At 36.3% G+C, this 16632-nt stretch overlaps 3 protein-coding genes across 5 annotated transcripts in view; 2 read left to right on the top strand and 1 right to left on the bottom strand.

Moving 5' to 3' along the window:
• LOC146463685 (uncharacterized) overlaps positions 1–16632 on the bottom strand; it is a 73770-nt gene that overhangs the window by 32336 nt on the left and 24802 nt on the right. The gene's annotated exons all lie outside the window — the stretch shown is intronic.
• LOC146463687 (uncharacterized) overlaps positions 1–16632 on the top strand; it is a 58239-nt gene that overhangs the window by 36189 nt on the left and 5418 nt on the right. The gene's annotated exons all lie outside the window — the stretch shown is intronic.
• LOC146463688 (uncharacterized) lies at positions 7146–8432 on the top strand. Its single transcript, XM_085084182.1, has one exon. It carries the CDS (start codon positions 7815–7817, stop codon positions 8196–8198), a length of 384 nt encoding a protein of 127 aa, XP_084940308.1. The 5' UTR covers positions 7146–7814; the 3' UTR covers positions 8199–8432.

Here is a 16632-nt window from a genome sequence, read left to right as displayed (position 1 = left end):
TGCTTGATAATGTTGCTCGAAACATCAAAACATCTCAACCTATGTACATGATATACATGATCAGAAATTTAGTTAACCTATCTAGAGAATAAAAGGTAAATACTAACTACAGAAATAATTCCATGCGAGCTTTGCTTATATCCTTCCCGTGACTTCTATTTGGTAACAAGCCGCCATGGCAGTACAAGGTGTTCAAAGGGGTTGTTCTGGGTCACTGGAAGGGAGGAGAAACCAAGCGCCCCATGATGGTTTGCGCTTAACATTTTACCCTGCTCATCGCTTCAGTCGCAAAAGAACTTCTTCCAACGAGCTTTTTCAATCACCGAATTGACAGAGATGAAACTACTTAAAGGTTAATTTTAAGGCTTTCTGTGGATCTTTATTGCATAATGCCCATACAACCTGTGTCTTTAGCTCTAATGATAGCCTTTTTGTCCTTCTTTCGGTTCAATATTTCGGACCTCGTTTTATTCAACCCACAATTTTTTTCTTTAATTTTGCTGTTTGATATCTCGAAGGAAAAAAATCGTTTATAGTTGTTGTCCTGTGCACAGAATAATATATTGGAGACGTTTTTATTAGAAAATAATTATACAGGTTTGGCCATCATTGTTAACCTGCTGAGTCATGTCTCGTATCCAGTGGTAAGTTTTGCTAAAATTAATAAGAACAACTGCTTTAAACTGAAACAAGCACATACGATCATACAAATGTGGAAAGATGTTCGAGAGGTACTGAAGTGGAATCCTTTAACTATTTCTCTTGATTGCTAATTATTCAAGTTGCTTTCTTATCATAATTAAGTTTATTGTAAGCACAGTTAAAACGAGAGATTAAGCTTGTCTCCCACCTTTGCGCACCATTTTCTTATGTTTGTCTTTATAATGCTAATTGCTGTGAAGATATCCGCAATTTTGACTTTAATTGTTCTTTCTAATCAACACATGGCAAAGGAAAATTAATTCAAACGATGTATAAAGAATATATCATAAAAGCAGTCGCGACTTGCTAACAAAGCTTTTAAACAACCGCGAGAAAGAAAGGAAAGAAGAAATTTAATAACATTTCGAGATCTAATCGAGTCAAGAGACTTCAAAATCCTTAGCAAAGAAATTGTGAACTTTTTCTGAAAAAACGATGCATTTCAAGTTTATATTCGTCTAAATATGCATCACAGACGTAAACCTTCGTGTTATTTACTACAAAAAGGTTTATCATGAACGACATATGAATCTTTATAAGTTTATCAACATTTTGTGGTCGCGGTTGTTTTCCCTTACAAACTGATCTCAAACTCTGTTTGGTAAACACGTGTTATCTACAAACTACACAACAATTGGAAGAAAACGAGTGTTTGAAGCGGTGTACATAAAACAAAACATGTAAGTAATACAATTAGTTTGTTTACGTGATAACAAGAGATTAACTCTTGGTGATAACTCACCAAATTTAGCTCAAAGCTTACACTCAATCAGTCTCTCTTTTTCTGCTGTTTTGAACCGAACCACAAATGTAGTTTTGTCTACTGTCGAATAAGCTGTTCACAACTTTTCTACAGTTGAAGAATGAACAACGTAGCAAGCAAAACAATGTCGCAAACCGCTTAAATTCTCCAAGAAACAAGGAAAGCGAGATGTCGCGAACACCACTACATGTACGCTAGTCGAATGATAGCCGCGAAAAAAGGCGCCGAAATATAAGCTCCCTCCAAGCTCTCGTTATCAACTTTCCTCGCTCGTTTCCAGGCTACCACAAATGGAAAAATTACATCTATTTTAGCCATGAAGGAGTCAGAATGACAGAATGGAAGGAAACTGTCGATGACATCAGCAAGAGCACACATTCAAACCTCATAAACAAGTTTTTTTTATTACAATTAGCAAACTTTCATATCTTGCCTTCGTTGCATCTTAAGTGCCTTTCAGAATTGCATTTTCTTTCATCGTATTTATTTCTTCCTCAGAAAGATCAACAAATCGCAAGGCGACCATTTTGAAAATTAGTCATTCGCGCTACAGTCACCTCACGCCAGGTGATTCAAGCAGGATATGACACAATCCTCGACCAACGAGGTCAATAGAATCTCTATAATCACCTGAGTATAATATGATGCTAACACAAGAAAACTTTAGGATCTAATTAAAATTGACATTTTTCGGACGGTTCTTGTTTTTCTCTGATAATAACCTGAGTAATTATACCAAAACAATTATTTGCCTGCGGCTCAGCAAATATTGGGGAATATTCCCCCCGACAATTCACCAATAATTATTGATATTAAAACGTTAAAATAAACGAAGAGAGAAAGAAAGAAAGCCCACCCTTCCCACCTTTTCATGGATAATAAAACAATAACTGAGGAGACCTAATTAATATAAGCTTCATAGTTTCCTTTATGTCTCCTCGCCATTGTTATATCCATTTCTATTATTTCTTGTTTTCATTATATTTGTGGTGTGGCAAAATAAATAAACTTAATAATGTAAAGAAAATAATAATAAAAATGAGTAATAAAAACTTTGTTCAAATATCACCTATATAAAAAGCATCACAAAAATACAATCATATTTTCCTCGAAACATGGATAGTTTAATGTAATAATAATAATAATAATAATAATAATAATAACAATAATAATAATAATAATAATAATAATAATAAGTGTGTTCACCTTTAGAATTACTCGTCCGCAGTCTCCATTTACAGTTATCGAAGTGCTTTTACACAGTTGATTGTAAGGGCGGAGTGATGATCCTTGACAGTTTGTAGTTTGCGCTGTAGAAAAATTAATGAAAGTCTTTCAGATGAGCAGCTTGCTGACTTAAATAGCTGACCAATAAAAAAGAAGCCTGTTGAATTATTTTCAAGCCACTTACAAAGCGCTAGACATTATTAAAGTTTGTTGGAAGCGCATGTTAAGTGTTCGTTCTCAGTTTTGTATCTTCTAAAACTTTCATTGATTCATTTGTACCACATTGCACAATGATTCGCTTATTTCTCTCGTTGACCATAATATCCATCGTGATCGTCCGCATTTGGTGTTCGAATGGTTATACTGTTCATAACAGCTTACTCACAGGCCATGTGTTTAAGACTGTTGAATCCATCGACTGGCTTCAGTGCGTTGAGGAGTGCCACATACATGACGAGTGCATTTCCTACAACTATTTTCCACCTGAAAAAGTCTGTGAGCTGAATAACTTTGGCTATGATAACCAGTGCGATGCGGGTAGCAATCTTATCAGAGCCACTGGATGGATTCACCATGTACTCGACATATCAGAGGTAAATTACACAGGCAGATATGGGTTGTTATCGATATTTATTGCACGATTAGGCGAAAAAGACAGTATTATGCCTAACATTCTGGGGAATCACCAAAAAAAGTTTAACAAAAAACAAATTTCTTTTTCTAGTTGCCACTGAATTAAATTCAAGCGGAGTGAAGGATTGTTACGCAAGGTCATACACCATTAGCTCAGATGCTTTTAAATGAAAGGGCAAAACAAATTTAGGAACGAGATTTTGTTCCCATACACCGAGCTACTGTTGGCTTTTTGAAAGTATTTTTCGCGCTCAGGGCATCGATTTTGTACCTCGGAAAAAAACAAAAGATCTTAATTTCTAACTCTGTCTTTAATCACAATTAAAACCGAATATTTGAGACGACTCAGGCCTTCTGAACACAGAATTACAGTAAGACACTCCGAGAAAGATGATCGACCGGTGAATTGTTTTTCTATATACGAAATATTTCCTGAAACAATATTTGTCATTCTCGTAACTCATAAAGTGTGCGAAAGTGTAAACGGTCTCGAGTCCAAAGTCGATCGCTAATACAACGAACGAGTTTAACAGGACAGGTGGTTCAGTTTACAAAACAAACTGGAATCGTGCATATTGAATTGCAAAGTTGATCCTATGACTAGGCTTATCAGAAAAAGACTAAACTTTCGAAAGTTAGCGCGTTTTTTGAAATTTCAAGGGATTTCTATCGTTATCATGTTTTTGAGATTAGTGATTGTATCATCAAAATATACGAAAAAGAAAAAGAAAACATAATCGCGACAACAAACGGTCTAGGAATTAATTACCTTTTACCAAGAAGGATGTCACAAATGATTATTTACCCGCAAATCTCCCTGTAGATGTTAAGGTAGATGACAGGTGCGTGCGGAAGTTCCTTTCGTTTTTCTTTCTTTTATTTTTTCTTTTCATTTTTCCCTTCTTGGTTTCCGTGGTAGATTATTAAAATTGCTAAGAATGGTGTAGCTTGCTACCCGCACCTGTGAGCAGAGCTCTATTAGCAGGGCAGTTTGTTGACCAGTGATCAGTACCAAGCGTTTTCACAATCAGTCAACAATTTATTAATATCACGACGAGAAGGTAGTCTCCTTGACTCGTTTCGAAATTCGCTCGAATTTTCATACAAAAATATTTTACACTGCTGAAAGTCTAATGCCCGATTCACACCAAGTCTTAAACACATTTAAAAGCTGTTTAGTTAAATACAGTTTAAAATTGTTTCCTTCATAAAAGCTGCTTTCGGATTTTTGTCCTTTACAGACTTAGCACAAATGGAAGCATAAGTTAAAATCAGGGAACAAGATTCCCTTCCCTACAACTTTCTGCAACTTACATTTTCAGCTAAAACATCCGAACAAATCAAACTATATTAGCTTACACATGGGAACACAGGAGACAACATTTTAAGTATTTTGCTTCAGTGTTGTTGTTGGTGCCCCTGTCAAATCCCTGTCTCCTGTCACTTTTTCATTCGTCTTATTTGCAGGAAAAGGAAAGGAAAAGAAAAGCTGGTGAAGGGTCAAATGGTAAAGAAAGTGAGTGTCTAACAACAGTATTATCTGCAGAAACCTTCCCTGTTGGAATTGTATGACCTATTATTAAGAAACACTGGCTGGGAGCAAAACGTTTATAATCCTTAGTATACCGTATTGATACGGTATACTTTTTAAGCTAACAGTTAAATTTAGACATTATTTTCAACAATTCAAGGTCAATTTGTTGTCAACGTGGAGGCTTTCTTTAACAAAAGCGGACAACAAATCTATATGAACCATACTACTACTACCAGTCCGAAAAGGATATACTTAGTTTGTAGTCAGTCAAAACAAATTTGTTTTTCTTGCAAAACGCGAATACGGAAATGATTAAGAAAAACATCTTAACAATAACGTGATACTGATACAAAGATATTTTTCTAAACTCTTTCCTATCTACATTTTGTTTAATTTCCAAAGAAAAAGTTCGTGTTTCTCGACAAAATTAACGCTCTGTAAAAACGCTGAAAAGGAAATTAAAATTCAGTTTTAAACTTTTTACTACGACAATGCTATAGTTGCACACTAAAGTTGAGAAAGTACATGTAATCTATTTTTAGTTCTTTTTTTTTTTCATTCGGGTAACGAAGATATATATTTGTTCACGTTTTCTAATCCCACAATAGATTTCAAAGAAACACGCCTTAGTGAAGAAAGGATTTTCTTTAAGAAATGATTTGTGGCAAAAATTAAATTGGCTCGGTCTATCACTTTCCGGCTGTAGATATTAAATCTAGGCTCTGATTTTAGTCTTCAATATCTCATTTCTTTACAGGTCCCGATTTTTTTTCATCCTGCAGAGATATTTACCTGAAAAACAAGTAAGTTAAATGGCTTTTAGACGGCTGCTAATAGAACTTTGCACGAGGATAATACAATGTTTATTTTCGTAAGCCGTGACTTGTACACCTATGAACAAAGCCTCTTTTGACTCCCCAAAGAAGGAGAGAAAGAGATGTCGCCGTAATTCAAATGTTTGGTCTCCCGTTTTCTGTGTCAAACTGGATTTTATAGCGCATGGATCAATTTTGTTGACCTTGACACCCCCTCCCCTTTGACAACCCGCCACCTCCACCCCTATAGCGCATGGATCAATTTACCTTGACAACCCCCACTCCCACCCCCGTGCCATCCTCTTAGTTTACGAATAGAGACTAATAATTTCTCGAAAAGAAAAGCTCTAACGCAAACTCATGGAGGAGCTTCAGTTTTCTTGGTCGTTTCTGTTTGTCTCTGATATTTTTATCAACGGAAAGGGACACAAAATATACGAAGGAGACATTAGTGACCAGGAGATTCCTCAGCTAGCAGGCGTCAGGGCAGGCCAAGGATGACTTTGCGTTGGATATGAGATGATTATAGAAAACTCGGCGTCACGCGCCTTGTTGGCTATCTACCATCTCATATCCAACGCGCGCTCGTGGAGTAATTGTTAATTAAAATTGACATAAAGTTATAAACATGCAATGTTGCATTAACTATGGAATTGATAAAGGACGTTACGTCAGGCTCAATAGTTTTTAAAGATGCAATTTTTAGAGAAGGGGAGAGATCCGGAGTTAAAAACATCAGTCATCATCGAAGGAATTAAAATACATAATCATTACTTTATCACTGATAAAATAATAATTATAATTATAATAATAATAATAATAATATTAATGATAATAATAATAATAATAATAATAATAACAATAATAATACCATAATTTAATATTTAAGAGGTAAATCTGTAGCTAACTTTCATTTCAATCTCCATTCAGATCTCGAGAGAATAAAGCTTACATGCTGCAAACTGACATTGGAAGAATCCCTGTTTACTGTCACATGACCGGAATTGATGGGTGCGGAGATGGAGGATGGACGCTGGTCATGAAAATTGATGGTAACAAGGTAAAATCAACAGCAGGTTGTGGTTTTCCATCAATCCATCCTTGGACCTTAAGTGATATTATTTTTTGTAAGTGAAAGTAACAAAAACAACAACAACAACAACAAAACACTACAGATGACAAGGAACATGCTACAGCTCCACGGTAAGAACGATAACCTGGGGCCATGGGGCAGACTGCATTCGTTCCCAGTGCCCACGGTTTTCTTGGTCATTGGTTTAATGAATAAACCGCGACGGTTCTAGGAATTCATTAGCATGTCACAGCCCAAGGCCCCAGGTATGGTGACCACTGCTTTAATAAACCCAAACTCCACACTACACACTGTCAAAAGAACTCCTTAACAAATTTAAACTGACGTTCAATTTAGTGCGATTGACGCAACAAGTAACGGGATTCAGCAAATAGGGAAACAGGCTTGAAATAACAGTGTTTGTATGGAAATCCGATGTCAAATAATTTTCATAAAACATCGCTGCTGAAAAATTCATCAATTGGAAACTTTTAGCACTAGGAAAAGGATTTTAGGAAAAAAAATTGGAGGGATGTAACTGTGCCAGAAAGCGTCCAGTCGTGTTTTGAACTTTCCATACATTTGTCTGTAAAGCGAACCAGCCGTGAACTGCTACTAAAAATAGTTCGCGGGAAAAAAATACAGGAAAATGTATGGAAAGTTCAAAACATGACTGGACGCTTTCTGGCACAGTTACATCACTCCATTTTTTTTCTTAAAATTCTTTTCGTAATGCCAAAAGTTTCCAATTCATGAATTTTTCAGCAGCGATGTTTTATGAAAATTATTTGACATCGGATTTCCATACAAACACTGTTATTTCAAGCCTGTTTGCTTACTCGTCAAAATGGCGTCGAAAACCGTGATAAGGCCTATTAATAAGGCTTTTTGAAACATTTCTAAGCGGTGGCTTCGTGTTTTCTTTTGTAGTCAACGTTTCACTACGATTCCAAAGTCTGGAGCAACAAAACCGAGTTCAATCGTCCTGGAGGTGAGACGGGGTTTGACAACCAGGAAACCAAGTTACCGACTTACTGGAACACAAACTTCTCCGGGATCTGTCTCGGCATGAGCATTGGGAATCAACCTGTCAAGTTCTTGGTCATAAGAAAGAATGGCACTTCACTGTACTCTCTGATCGCTGATGGCCGCTATCGAGCAACCTCTCTGGGTCGAGACAAGTGGAAGGCATTGATTGGCTCTGAAGCATCTTTGCAGCCCAACTGTAACAAAGAAGGGTTCAACGCAGTGGGAGACAAGTACCATCATTCGAAAGCAAGAATCGGTATTATTGGCAACCAGCAAAACGACTGCGTTACCTGCAACTCCAGAATTGGTTTTGGTACCGGAGGACACCCTGATGACACCAACACGTGTGGTAATGAGGCTATCTATAAACCAGATAACGGAGAGAAGCACATTAAAACCATGGGATACATATTAGTGAAATAAAAAGGAAAATGATGGTGGTGGTTCGTTCTAAAAGAACTGAGAGGAGAAAAACTAAATAATAAATCTAACAACTAACAAACAAACAGCAACAACAGCCTTTATTACCAAAGTTAAACTTAATTTACAGCATAAATATATTAATACAAAAAAAGGTAACATTTACTCAGAATAACTAATCGAGCTGAGTAAAATTAAATAATGTTTAATATAGAAGGTAGCTGTTGTAGTTAAATTTAGACTGAACAGGATAAGGACTTTTGTTTGTTTGTTGTGGTATAATAAAGACATAAAAAAATAAATGCGGAGAAAGGAATATACACTCTTTATGTTTAATGTTTATATTAAGGTTGTGGACAGCGAGTATCATGAGTAAAGCCAACTCCAAGACAGGCAACCCCGCAGGAAATATTTATTACAATCGTTTTGACGATGCTCATTTTCAGCTTTGCTATCAGCCTTTATTCAGGCTCGAATTATCTGCTTGATAATGTTGCTCGAAACATCAAAACATCTCAACCCATTTATTTGCTAAGTTTTACTGACTGATGTACATGATCAGAAATTTAGTTAACCTATCTAGAGAATAAAAGGTAAATACTAAATACAGAAACAATTCCACGCGAGCTTTGCTTTTATCCTTTCCGTGACCTCTATTTAGTAACAAGCTCGCCATTGCAGTACAAGGTGTTCAAAGGGGTCGTTCTGAGTCAGTGGAAAGGAGGAAAGTCCAAGCGCCCCATGATGCTTTGAGCAAACAATTTTACCCTTCTCTCTTGACAGAGATCAAACTACTTAAAGGTTAATTTTTAGGCTTTCTGTGGATCTTTATTGCATAATGCCCATACAACCTGTGTCTTTAGCTCTAATGATAGCCTTTTTCTCCTTCTTTCGGTTCAATATTTCGCACCTCATTTCAATTACAACCCACAATTTTTATCTTAAATTTTGCTGTTTTCTATGAAGAAGAAAAAAAAAAACGTTTATTGTTGTCCTGTGCACAGAATAATATATTGGAGACGTTTTTATTAGAAAAATATTCAAGGTCGTAATTAAAATGATAATAAAGGTTTGGTCATCATTGTTAACCTGCTGAATCATGCCTCGTGTCCAGTGGTAATTTTTTTTTCTTAAGTTAATAAGAACAACTGCTTTAAACTACAACAAGCACATACGATCATACAAAGGTGGAAAGAAGTTCGAGAGATACTGAAGTGGAATCCTTTAACTCTTTCTCTTGATTGCTAATTTTTCAAGTCGCTTTCTTATCACAATTAAGTTTATTGTAAGCACAGTTAAGAGTCAATGTCTGAGAAAACCGGGCAAAATCTGAAAAAGCTGAAAGATGGGGGTCGGCCAAATTATTCCATACTAACATCATAGATAGGTTAGGTGGACTTATGGATAAATTTACCAAAGTTTACTCTTTAAGTGTTTTGGTATAGGAGATATGAGATCCACTCTCCATCACCCCCTCAGGTCCTAGTTTTTCTGGTAAATTTGACCCAAATTTGACAGCCAGCAAAAACTGTAAAATTTAGCGAACGGAGTTCATGTTTTGTACCTGATATATATGGTCATAGAACTTCTTGTAAAAAGCCAAAGATATGCGAAATAAGCAAAAGTCACTCTACAACATTTACTTTTGGAATACCTATATTTCGTATCTGCGAATGAGCAAGAAATTAGCCATTTTCGAACTCACGCAGAACACACAACTAAATCTTCAGCAACAATCGGATGCTAAAACCAAACACTCTTACCTTTCCTCTATGAGAATCACCAATAATCTTTTTGGGCCATTCAAACAGCAAGATGCTTCACCACCTCCATTACTCCTACCACTCGTTGTCATGTACAGCACGACAAGACGCAAGCAATGTGCCGATTAAGCCGCTCTTAGATTCCACATTAGGATTTCTCCACGGTTAAATATATGCAGTTGACTAAAGTGGTCCCCAAAGAATCAGAACCCCTCTCTGGCAAATTTAACTGAAGGAAAATTTAAAAAGAAATACGAACTAAACAGAACGACGCCATCTTGAGTTGGATTGCTCTCAAGGGACTGGGACCTACTTATTTTTACTTTGGGTAGGGAGGGAACAGGGAAGGACCTATCGCCGGCGCATTGTTGCTAGAAACGTCTGTTTGTCGCGATAAACAGCTCAAGATCTGAACAAATAATGACATGAACGAATCATGCTCAAAATAGAGCCAGCAGAAGCGTGCAACAGCGTGAAAAAATAACTTCATTGGATTTTTTTTGAGCGCGCGGCTTTTGATGTACATTTCCACCGTCAAGAAATCAGAGATATCCAACTCCCGCGTTCTTCACAACTCGATAAAGCACACTAAAGCATGAACAACTGGAATATTTGAATTTAATAACAAAAATTGCAATGCCTTTATAAGAAAGTTTCCGTTTAGTAACTTCGAAAGAAGTACCGTTATTTGACACTTGTACTACATAACACTAGTAAAACAAATCTCTGTACAATGTATAAGCAAACTGATCACAGTTATTACTCAATCAATGGACTCTCCTAGGTTAATCTCTCATAAAATACGATATTTCAACAGGGAGCCCACGTCACAAAATGTGGTTTTCAGCGAGGCCCTGCACAAATCTAATGTAAGAATACAAAAAAAATTACAAATATAGCTATCTAAAAATAAAAAGTAAAAAGGATAAGATCGATAAAAGAGTCTACATGTTTCTAATAAGACGTCTAAAAACTAAAAAATTGGAAATGTTCCTAACGCCGTCTGGGAGAGCTTTCCAGTCATCTACCGCATGACAAATAAAGCGATGCTGACCCCATGAGCGCTTTGATTGTGGTTTACATTGATTGTGATTGTGATTGTGCTCTACTCGACACGCTCCCCTCTGTATCACTGAGGAAAGCTGAAATATGATCTCTACCTTTACCGCAAAGCAATCAGATTGGATGTGTGAAATAAGTAGAAACAGTGTCATGGAATTGTTCTACCTTTAAAATAACCTGCGTAAAACTAAAGATAACTTACGGAAAATGTACGCTTGATATTTAGAAAAAAGAATTTTCCTTTCAGATCCCCTTTGGGTTGGAATTTCCTTTTTCCTATAGATAACTGCCTTTTCCAAGGTATGTTTGTTTTTGCTTCCGATCTTTTGTTTACTTATTTTGAACTTTGCTAGTTCCGTTGGTCTGTCAATGAACACATGTCGTGAAGCGAAATATTTACTTAGGAGCCCTCACTGAATACGTCATTTGCTTTTAATAAAAGCGTTGGACTTACCATTCCGGCTTGTCGTGTACACCAGAAGGCCCTTAAGAGTATGCGCTTTTTGGTTATAAAAGTCTGCTGTTGAAAACTTACACAACAAATTAACAAAAAATTAGTTTTGGCTGCATTATCTCCGCTTTGATACCTTGATAAATATGATAGGAGACGGGAAGGAGGAGCTGCCGGACCGTCAAGCACGCTAATCAGAGAATAAACAAATAACATCACGTTAACATAGAATCTGCAACGCCAACTCTTAAACTCTACTGGGATCATCACAAAATTGTCTCCGGGTCGAAAAAATAAAGAAGTTATATATCGGTCCCAGGGAACAGTAATCAAAGGTAGCAAGGAGGTAGCATCCTCCACTTTAAATCTGCTTGAATGGCCTTTTCGACAAGTGTTACACAGGGCTGAAACAATATTTGAAATGTTGATTTCAATTGAATGAGATGTTTGTTTAATATATTGTAACAAAACAACGCATCTGATTAATTAGCAGAGATTTCCGAACTGATAAGAAACTACACGTAAGGTGAAAATATCTTTAGGTAACATATAAAGAGTACATTAATTACCAAAAATAGGTGAATTGCGAGAAAATAATTTAAATATTGGCTCATTGTACATACCGGATCCTACTGGAACTGAAACTTGAAACTCCTGGTATATTTCTTCCGACATCTGTTTGTTTACCCGACGAGGATTTTTTAATTTTTTCGCTTCACCTCTGTGAGATGGGTGAGAACAACTGGATTTTAACTTCTGGTAATGTGTTGTTAATTTGTATTTGTGCTTTGGACATTTCCCTGTCTTCCTCTGATAGAGAATGCAATCCGGCGCGATTGAGAATAATATCAGCTTCGTTATCCGTGTCCCTAAGCCTCGACTTCGATCCACTGACACCCAGATTAGTTAGATAATCTGTTAAATCCTATCTGCATGATTTTAGAGGAGTAACATAAAACTCATTTGGCGCTGATGGTGTTGGACCGCATACACGGTCAACAGTTGAAAATGAGCAGCTCATTTTGCGTTGCACATTACACTTCTGACTGCAATGTAAATACTGTCGCAAAAGACTGGAGCGAAGACCATATGTCACGTAATAAATGTAAATATGGTAAGAACAAAATTGTCATAAAATACTTTCGTACGTGTATAGTCTCTTACGATATAAAATAATATGACGTTATTTTTTCGGATTTTTTTCCCTTTGTATTGAAACAAAATATAGTTTCTGCAAGTGAATCTGCAAGCAAGACTTCCAACTGGGCTACGGTATTGTTTCCCCAAATAACTCTTGTGTTTTTTGGCTCTTATTTGATTCGTTGTAATCACGTCTTTGACAATTCAAGACAGCTTGACCCAGAAACTTCGCCTAATCAAAACCCACAAAATGCAAATTAAATTTCAAACCGATTTTCCCTGCCCAGCAAGCATAACAACATGTAGGCCATTTAATAACCAAGGAAAATGGTGGTAACTCTCGTTGGTATCTTCATTTCCCAATAGTTTGTTATTCCTTGCCACTTACGGCATGAGCCTAAACCAGCCTTCCTTAAATCAAAAAGCTTACTTATGAAAAACAGCGTGGAACAATCATTCATGGCCAGCCTTGGCTAGCCCCTGGCTCCCTTACAACCAATCAACTAGTTCCCAGTCTATCCCGAGTGAACAAATTCAACATGGCGTCGTTTTGTTTATTTTCGGGTTTTCTTGATTTTCTTTCCGTTAAATTCGCAAGAGAGGAGATTTGAATTTTTTGTGGAACTAATTTGATCAACTGAATATTTTTAACTTAAGACAAACCCAATGCGAAATCCAGGAGCGGCTTAAACAGCACATTGATTGCGTCGTGTCGCGCTGTACATGACATCGAGTAGTAGGAGAAATGGAGGTGATGTAGCATCTTGCTGTTTGAATGGCCCAAAAAGATTATTGCTGATTTTAATAGATGGAAGGTAAGAGTGTTTGGTTTTGGCATCCAGTTTTTGCTGAAGTTTTAGTTGTGTGTTCTGCGTGAAGTCGAAAATGGCTAATTTCTTGCTCATTTGCAGATACGAAATATAGGTATTCCAAAACTAAATGTTGTAGAGTGACTTTTGCTTATTTCGCATATCTCTGGCCTTTTACAAGAAGTTCAATGTCCATTTATATCAGGTACAAAACATGTACTTCGTTCGCTAAATTGTACAATTTTTGCTGGCTGTCAAATTTGGCTCAAATTTACCAGAAAAACTAGGACCTGAGGGGGTGATCGAGAGTGGATCTCGTATCTCCTATACCAAAACACTTGAAGAGCAAACATTAGTATATTTATCCATAAGTCCACCTAACCTATCTATGACGTTAGTATGGAATGATTTGGCCGACCCCGATCTTTGACCACCTGCCTGGTTTTCTCAGACAATAACTCTTAAAAGGAGAGATGAGCTTGTCTCCCACCTTTGCGCACCATTTTCTTATGTTTGTCTTTATAATGCTAATTGCTGTGAAGATATCCGCAATTTCAACTTTAATTGTTCTTTCTAATCAACACATGGCAAAGAAAAATTAATTCAAACGATGGATAAAGAATATATCATGAAAGCAGTCGCGATTTGCTAACAAAGCTTTTAAACAACCGCGAGAAAGAAAGTAAAGGAGAAATTTAATAACATTTCGAGAGATAATCAAGTCGAGAAACTTCAAAATGCTTAGCAAAGAAATTGTGAACTTTTTCTGAAAAAACGATGCATTTCAAGTTTATGTTCGCCTAAATATGCATCACAGACGTAAACACTCATGATATTTACTACAAAAAGGTTTTCATGAACGACATATGAATCTTTATAACTTTATCAACATTTCGTGGTCGCGGTTGTTTTCCCTTACAAACTGATCTCAAACTCTGTTTGGTAAACATGTGTTATCTACAAACTACACAACAATTGGAAGAAAACGAGTGTTTGAAGCGGTGTACATAAAACAATACATGTAAGTAATACAATTAGTTTGTTTATAACGTGATAACTTACCAAATTTATATTGGTAATTGAGCTGAGTGGAGTGCAATTTGGTCTGAAATCATACGCGTGATTTCAAAATCAAACGAGCGGGCAGCGCGAGTTTGATTTGAAATCACAAGTATGATTTCAGACCAAAATTGCACAACACGAAGTTCGATTACCACTTAATTACATCCATTTTGAAATCACAGAGTATCATTGTCAATATTAATATTCTATTTGTGTTACTTCATTTCCATTTTGATGGGCTTAAGAAAGGATGCGATTTAGAGCAAAAAATGGTGCAATTTGGGAATAAATTGCACCATTTTGGACCAGATTTTGGACCAATCAGATTCCAAGGATCACCAGTGATTTCAAAATGGATGTAATTAATCTCAAAAGCTCACACTTAATCAGTCTCTCTTTTCCGGCTGTTTTGAACCGAACCTCAAATGTCTTGTCTACTGTCGAATAAGCTGTTCACAACTTTTCTACAGTTGAAGAATGAACAACGTAGCAAGCAAAAACAATGTCGCAAACCGCTTAACTTCTCCGAGAAACAAGGAGAGCGAAATGCCGCGAAACCACTGCATGTACGCTAATGGTAGCCGCGAAAAAAAGGCGCCGAAATATAAGCTCCCTCCAAGCTCTCGTTACCAACTTTCCTCGCTCGTTTCAAGGCTACCACAAATGGAAAAATTACATCTATTCTAGCCATGAAGGAGTCAGAATGACAGAATGGAAGGAAACTGTCGATGACATTAACAAGAGCACACATCCAAATCTCATAAACGAGTTTTTTATTACAATTAGCAAAACTTTCATATCTTGCCTTCGCTGCATCTTAAGTGCCTTTCAGAATTGCATTTTCTTTCATCGTATTTATTTCTTCCTCAGAAAGATCAACAAATCGCAAGGCGACCATTTTGAAAATTAGTCATTCGCGCTATAGTCACCTCACGCCAGGTGATTCAAGCAGGATATGACACAATCCTCAACCAATGAGGTCAATAGAATCTCTATAATCACCTGAGTATAATATTATGCTAACACAAGAAAACTTTAAAATCTAATTAAAATTGACATTTTTCGGACGGTTCTTGTTTTTCTCTGATAATAACCTGAGTAATTATACCAAAACAATTATTTGCCTGAGGCTCAGCAAATATTGGGGAATATTCCCCTCGACAATTCACCAATAATTATTTATATTAAAACGTTAAAATAAACGAAGAGAGAAAGAAAGAAAGCCCACCCTTCCCAACTTTTCATGAATAATAAAACAATAAGTGAGGAGACCTAATTAATACAAGCTCCATAGTTTCCTTTATGTCTCCTCGCCATTGTTAAATCTATTTCTATTATTTCTCGTTTTCATTATATTTGTGGTGTGGCAAAATAAATAAACTTAATAAAGTAAAAAAAAATAATAAAAATAAGTAATAAAAACTTTATTCAAATATCACCTATATAAAAGCATCACAAAAATACAATCATATTTTCCTCAAAACATGGATAGTTTAACGTAATAATAATAACAATAATAATAATAATACATATATCTTATTCGATGGTTTTACATATAATACGAGCAATGAGCAAAATGTTCGCGAGTATTATATGTAAAACCATCGAATAAGAGATTTATTATTCCACTACAAAAAGATTTTGTTATTTTGGGGTCTCTGTTTTGGTAACAGTTTTGAAATACACCCGGCATTAACTGTCCATCGGTTTATGGCGCGTAGGAATGACGTATACAACACAGAAAGCCAGTTAAATGTCTTTAATTTGATTGGATAAAATGAAAAGATAAATGACAAGTGATTGGCATGCTTAAAACTTGTTTTTGAGCTCGCATCGTTTAAAAAACTATTCTTCTTCCAGTCCGACCATTGTTGCTCCTTTTTTCTGCCTTTTCCGTCTGTATTCGCTCTGTTGTAAACCGGTCAAACCGGGACACTACAGTGTATTACGGTCTCATATTTTGCGCGTTCTCTTGACCTTATTTGGTGAAATGACATAATAGTGGAATAATAAATAATAATATTAAGGGTGTTCACCTTTAGAATTACTCGTCTGCAGTCTCCATTTACAGTTATCAAAGTGTTTGTACACAGTTGATTGCAAGGGCGGAGTGATGATCCTTGACAGTTCGTAGTTTGTGCTGTAGAAAA

Source organism: Pavona decussata, unplaced genomic scaffold, assembly GCF_977016875.1.
Source record: "Pavona decussata unplaced genomic scaffold, jaPavDecu1.1 SCAFFOLD_175, whole genome shotgun sequence".
In the NCBI taxonomy this organism is placed as follows: Eukaryota; Metazoa; Cnidaria; class Anthozoa; order Scleractinia; family Agariciidae; genus Pavona; species Pavona decussata.
This window is presented reverse-complemented; position numbering and strand designations above follow the sequence as displayed.

Bases quoted from the DNA above. Each gene is read 5' to 3' on its own strand.
- LOC146463688 (XM_085084182.1), top strand. From the start codon at position 7,815: ATGAGCATTGGGAATCAACCTGTCAAGTTCTTGGTCATAAGAAAGAAT.